Source organism: Cupressus sempervirens, chromosome 7 (genome assembly GCF_028749045.1).
Source record: "Cupressus sempervirens isolate cs-2001-9-10 chromosome 7, ASM2874904v1, whole genome shotgun sequence".
Taxonomy (NCBI): domain Eukaryota; kingdom Viridiplantae; phylum Streptophyta; class Pinopsida; order Cupressales; family Cupressaceae; genus Cupressus; species Cupressus sempervirens.
Window position 1 is genome coordinate 326,204,564 of NC_143124.1, and position 6,059 is coordinate 326,210,622.

The 6,059-nt window shown below is 38.8% G+C and overlaps 1 protein-coding gene across 1 annotated transcript; it reads right to left on the bottom strand.

Annotated features, from left to right (window-relative positions):
- Positions 1 to 312: 312 nt before the first annotated feature.
- Positions 313 to 2,610, bottom strand: LOC149546735 (nudix hydrolase 2-like). Its single transcript, XM_089794655.1, has 9 exons — positions 2,533 to 2,610; positions 2,108 to 2,416; positions 1,959 to 2,024; positions 1,713 to 1,850; positions 1,522 to 1,599; positions 1,381 to 1,431; positions 1,249 to 1,283; positions 1,057 to 1,165; positions 313 to 956 (listed from the first exon to the last, which is right to left on the bottom strand). The coding sequence occupies exons 2-9, from the start codon at positions 2,321 to 2,323 to the stop codon at positions 774 to 776; spliced, it is 876 nt and encodes a 291-aa protein (XP_089650781.1). The 5' UTR covers positions 2,324 to 2,416; positions 2,533 to 2,610; the 3' UTR covers positions 313 to 773.
- Between the last annotated feature and the right edge of the window lie 3,449 nt (positions 2,611 to 6,059).

A 6,059-nucleotide genomic window follows, 5' to 3' on the forward strand; every position in this document is an offset into this window, starting at 1 on the left:
CACCTTATTTTCTAGGTTGTAATCAATAAACTAAATTTCATGCTGAATTATACTGATTTTCTTGACAACTGTTATTATTTTCATTTATTATTTATTTATTATTTATTATGCACACACACACACACACACACACACACACACACACACACACAAACGAACACACGTGTGTGTGTGTGTGTGTGTGTACAGTTTGTTGACGAATGAACACATTACAAACTTTAACATTACAAAAATGCACATATTGAACTTTCTCATTTATGACATTTATACATTTCACATAAGATCGACCATTCATTTATGATATAAATCATAAGTAAAAGTTCTTTTCACATTCATTTAAACTAGATAATGAAATCATTGACTACAAGTTCCTCAAACTTTTTTTTTTTAAAGAGGGGTAAACGCTTTGACTTGGAGCTATGAACCAGTGAGGCCACAAACGGGGGACCTCATCCCCATGAGATTTGAACCTTGATGGCAAGGATAACAACACAACAACTTAACCATCACAACATGCCACTATTGGCTACACGTTCCTCAAACTTGAAATAGTGACAAATCTTGATTAAAAATGACCATAACATCAAATATACAATACAAATGTCTTTCAATTATTGTAAATTATATAGATATCAAAATCAACTTGCAAAATTACATAAAGAATGAATAAAATATACTCTATAACAAATTTAACTAAATAGAATGCTCTCATTTCTCATGAACAAAGCTACTATTATCTACAGATGGCTCAAACTATTGCATCAATGTACTTCTTATTCAGAATCAAGGGCACTGCAATAGAAGGCAGAGGGTTTGCGGGAGTTGGAGGATATCCCAGTGCCTGAAAATCCTTTGCATCGTCCCTTTACAGTGCCAACACACGCGCCGATCATATCTTTCAGAAGTTTGCTTTGTTGGTTTTTGGGCTGAGATGCAAATTCTTCAATCGCCATCCACTGGAAAAACAATCAAACAATTTGAACCCCACGTAAGACGATATTGCAATATCCAATTAAATAGCAATATTGAATCACCACCACTAATTTAAAAACGTACCTTGGCTGCAGAAACTTCAGTATCTTGCGCAACAATGTTAGAAGAAAGTGATCTCAACATACACACGAAGAGCATATCTGATTTCCCAAAGGGGGCATTGTGACCATCCCTACAGTTCATTCACCCACAACTATTAGAGAGCCATGAGAAAAAATACTGCTTCAAACTCATTATCAATCTGTTTTTGCTTACCTGAACCCGACCACTTGTACAAACTCTGTATCAATCTGTAAAAGTGCAGCAAATAGTTGAATAACTAAAAATGTCAGGAAATTAAATTGCTTAGAAGTGAAAATCCCAAAAGACGAAAGAAGTGACAGTTACCCCTGTTTCTTCCTGAACTTCTCTTATGGCCCCTTCCTTAATGCCTTCCCCCTATCACAAACAAATATATATTAGTGCGTGCCTATAATAGCTCAAGTGTCATTAATTTAGTTTGACGATGTCCAAGTTTAAACTGCACACCTGGTTAATCCTTCCCGTTGGCATCTTCCACAACCCGGAATCCTTGTAAGGTCCGCACTTCTCCTGAACTACTAGAACCTATCATCATAATTCATGCATCAGATTTATTATTCGATTATATCGCATTCTAAATAACAGTTGCTAGGGACGGGTAGAAAATTGAGCAGAAGGAGTACAAATGCAAACATTACCTGTCCGTCGTCGTTGAATACAAAACCTGCGATCCCCACTTGATGTGAAGCATTATCGGGGATGGTACAAGGAGTCTGAGGAATCCAATACACTAACATCGCGTACCAAGGCTCAGCGTGGTGGTACGAAAATCCCAGCTGCGATCCACCGATCATAAAGTATTGATTCAAGCGTAAATAAATGGATTGGAATGGGGAAAAAACAATTAATTAAGGCGGATAGCACCAAACTATTGAAGAACTGACCTCGATCGCAACCGGGACTAGCTTTGCCTGTTCCTTGGGCACTTTAATCCACACCGCCTTCTTTTCCTGTACAATCCAACAAGTATCATATTATGACTAATTAGGGATTTGTAATTGTATATTATAACAGAGCAGTAAGGACTGATCACCTGGCGCGTCCATAGAGAAAGTGACGCCTTGAGCGAGGCTGCAAAAAGAGAGGCATCGTTTTGCATATTCTCCACGTCAACAACTACGCCGTCATATCTGTCTTCATCGGCTTTCAGTACAGCTTGATCATCACATGTTTCCTTCATAACTGTTTCAACGTCGTTAGTGGTACTGGTCACCGAAACGTCGTTCGCTGTAGTACTCATCAAAGTCATTCTGCAGTATAAGCAACGACGTTCTATGTCTCGGAAGTTGATTTTTTTTTAAAAAATATGTCTGTGAGCGAGATGATTGGATTTTGCTTCTTCCTGAGCGGGTGCAAAGGCAGATTGAATTGAATTAGCAGTGTAAGCAACGACATGCCAAAAAAAAAGTTCAATAAGAGATGAAAATAGATCAAAGTAGTGCAGGAACTGATGCTAACCTTGTGAGGACCACTGTAGGCAAGATTGTATTTTGCTTCTTCCTTATCCCGTGCAAAAACAAATTGAATCGAACTAGTAGTGCAATATAAATTATGTGGTAACAGCGTGTATATATATATATATATATTCGAGGCAACAACTAGAGGATGTTTCTGGGATTTCAGACGACTGCTTCCGCACTAGTAACAACCAACTCCCGCTACCCTTCCTTAAGCGTACCAAAAACGAATACTGAAAACTCGTCCGCAAGGCAACGGCGAACAGCGAGAAATTTCTCATAAAAAATTCTAGGAATATACGGAAGGCTATCTTCGCAAATTCGCGGAAGGCTATGGCAAATTCTTTTTAATGACCGAGTATGCTGCCAGGGACCTTTCAAGGCCCGCTAACAGAAAAGCGCGTAACAGAATAGTCAAAGCCTGAAGGCAATGCAAGTGCACCTCCCGGGGCTCTTATTGACATTCCATACTATTTCTTCGAGTTGATATTTTTAAAATAATACATAAATACTGTAGAAGAGATTTGAGGCTTCCTACACCCCAATTTTTTTTCTTTCATGTCATCCATCGTTTCTTCCTTTATCACGAGTTTTTTACATCGTATGGTCGGGTAAATTCGTTCAAATTTCCAATCATATCCGTTCTCATCTTTCATTTTAATTCTAACGACTGTGACAACTTTATCAGATTTCTATATGTGTGGGATTTAATATATGTGACAATATTGAGGCAGTTGGCCCACAAGTGTGCACCTAATCATTCAATTTAAATTTGAAAAATCAAATATAAAAATATTTATTATAATTTATATAAATTTGGTTGTATACAGGGTCTGCCTCAAAGTCTGCTTGGTCAGCGGAGGAGGCTTAAGGTTGTGGGTAGTTCCTTATGATCTTGGGTTCGAATCTGGTGACCTGCTTCAATGATGCATTGGTTCTACTAATGAGTAGGTCCATATAAACAAGTGAGACTTATCAATGTATTTACCAAAAACTAGTGTTTACATAAGACAAAATATATAAGTCATCCAAGGCTCACCACTCAATTCATAAACCGACACTAGAAAACTATATTGTCACATGGAAGTTTATCGACCCAAATGAGGATGACAACCAACAATTCAACGCAACTACAAAGTCCATGTGTTCCTACTAAGACATTGCCAAAATGATGTGTTATTGCAACCCATGTCCCATCATTTGAGCTCAAGCAAACAACTACTATCACTTTAATGCATAACCACATGTATCTAGGAAAAAAATGTAACAATATCATTTTCCATCGAAGGGCAGTAAAAAAAGATATAAATGGAAAAATTAAATTAACTTTGTGAATTCAATGTACATTTAATTTTCAAAATAAAAAGAGCACAAACATTAAATAGGCCACACCAACATGGAAAACTTCACATATACAAGTCCATTTTGTTCCAGATTTTAATATTTCTTTTCACATTCTTCTATTTTTGGGCCACCCTGAACATAGCAGTGCCCTCCACCTGTATGTTCCACCATGAAGAAATCTTGGTTTTCAAAGGCAGGTGGGAAATCCACATTTTCTCAAACCAAAAAGGGAAGGACTTTTTGAATGAAAGAGGACAAATAGAGAGAGATATGGGGGAGTGGTTCGATCCCATTATAGGAAGGGAAAGCTTGCAGGAGTGGGTTTGCAACCAGAAAGGGTAAATAAGGGCTCTGTCAAGACGGACTTGGATACAGTCCCCCCCAACTCTCCTATTAGACCAAACTTGGTCTAATAGGAGAGTTGGGGGGGACTGTATCCAAGTCCGTCTTGACAGAGCCCTTATTTACCCTGTCTAATTGCAAACCCACCACTACTTGGTCTAATAGAAGAATTGGGGGGGATTGTATCCAAGTTTTCCTTGAAAGAGCCCTTATTTACCCTGTCTGGTTGCAAACCCACTCCTATAGGCTTTTCCTTCTTCCTAGAATGGGATTAGACCACTCGCCCATATCTCTCTCTATTTGTCCTCTTTCGTTCAAAAGGTCCCTCCCTTTCCGATTTGAGAAAATTTAGATTTCCCGCCCAGCTTTGAAAATCAAGATTTCTTCATGGTGGAACATTGAGGTGGAGGGCACTGCTATGTTCAGGGTGGCCCAAAAATTGAAGAATGTGAAAAAAAATATTAAAATCTAGAACAAAATGGACTTAAGCCATATTTTCCAGGATAAGGATGAGAGGATTGATCAACTCTGCATAATCAAGGAAGAGATACAACAAAATGGGCATAATAATCAGAATTGGTTAGAGGAAAGGTCTATTCTTGCTGACCTTCATAACATCATTTCTAGGGAAGAACACTTTTGGAAACAGAGATCAAGAGTTAATTGGCCTAAAGAAGGAGACTAGAACACTAGGTTCTTCTGCTTATCTACTTTAAAACATAGGGTTGCTAATAGAATGTCTAGTGTCAAGAAAGGTCAACATTTGCTATCGAAAGATAATGAGATAGCGGATGAAGCTATGCAGTTTTTCTCCTTTCTCCTCTCTAAGGATCATACTCTCTTGGTGCCTAATCAAGAGGATATTCTGTTGGCTATTCCTTCTATTCTACAGGCCCACCACAACTCTATGTTGAAAGCTATCCCAACCCCGAAGGAAATTTTTCAAGCTCTCACTTCTCTTCCAGGTGATAAGGCCCCTGGCCTGGATGGTTTTTTGACTTTCTTTCTCCAAGTCTACTGGGAAGTGGTCAAAGGGGACATTGTGAAGGCTATGTAGGATTTTTTCGAGGCCAAAAACCTTTTGAAAGAACTTAATGCCACCTCTCTGGTTCTCATTCTGAAAATCTCGAGGGCAAATTCGATGGATAAGTTCAGGCCCATCAGTCTTTTCAACTCTTTCTACAAAATCATCTCCAAATTCCTTACTTCTAGGCTTTTTAGAGTTCTTCACATAATTATACGCCCTCAACAAACTGGCTTTGTCCCAAGGAGATAGATTTTAGACTCTATCATCATGGTGCATGAGGTGATCCACTCTCTTGAAGCAGGCAACAGGGAAGGCTTTTTGCTCAAGCTTGATATGTCTAAAGCATATGACAGGGTTGATTTGAATTTCCTGATGGTGGTCCTCCAAGCTTTTGGCTTTGACTCCTAGGTTTGTAAACTCATCTTTCAGCTTATTTCTTCCCCTTCCTTGTATGTTCTGATTAATGGCTCCCCTTCAATTTTTCTCTCCCCTTCAAGAGGGTTGAGACAGGGTGATCCCATATCCCTTGTTCTGTTCATCATTTTGGCTAACTCTCTGGGAATTCTTATTTTAAGTAAAAGACAGGACCGAAGTCTGCAAGGTCTCAAGTCTTCTTCTAGTCATCTTTCTCTCACCCACTAGTAGTTTGTGGATGATACTATTTGGGGGGGCGAGGCCATGGTCCAGAAAGCCAAGAGTATTTAAGGGCTTGCTGAATACTTATACTAGGGGTTCTAGCTAGGCCATTAATTGGGACAAGATTTTGGTCTAGTTCATCAATACTCCACTAGAAAGACAAAGGAAAATTGCTCATA

Bases quoted from the DNA above. Each gene is read 5' to 3' on its own strand.
- LOC149546735 (XM_089794655.1), bottom strand. From the start codon at position 2,323: ATGACTTTGATGAGTACTACAGCGAACGACGTTTCGGTGACCAGTACC. The intron at 2,025-2,107 runs GTGATCAGTCCT...TGGATTGTACAG, and splicing joins TTTCTCTATGGACGCGCCAG to GAAAAGAAGGCGGTGTGGAT. The intron at 1,851-1,958 runs GTCAGTTCTTCA...GGTGGATCGCAG, and splicing joins TAGTCCCGGTTGCGATCGAG to CTGGGATTTTCGTACCACCA.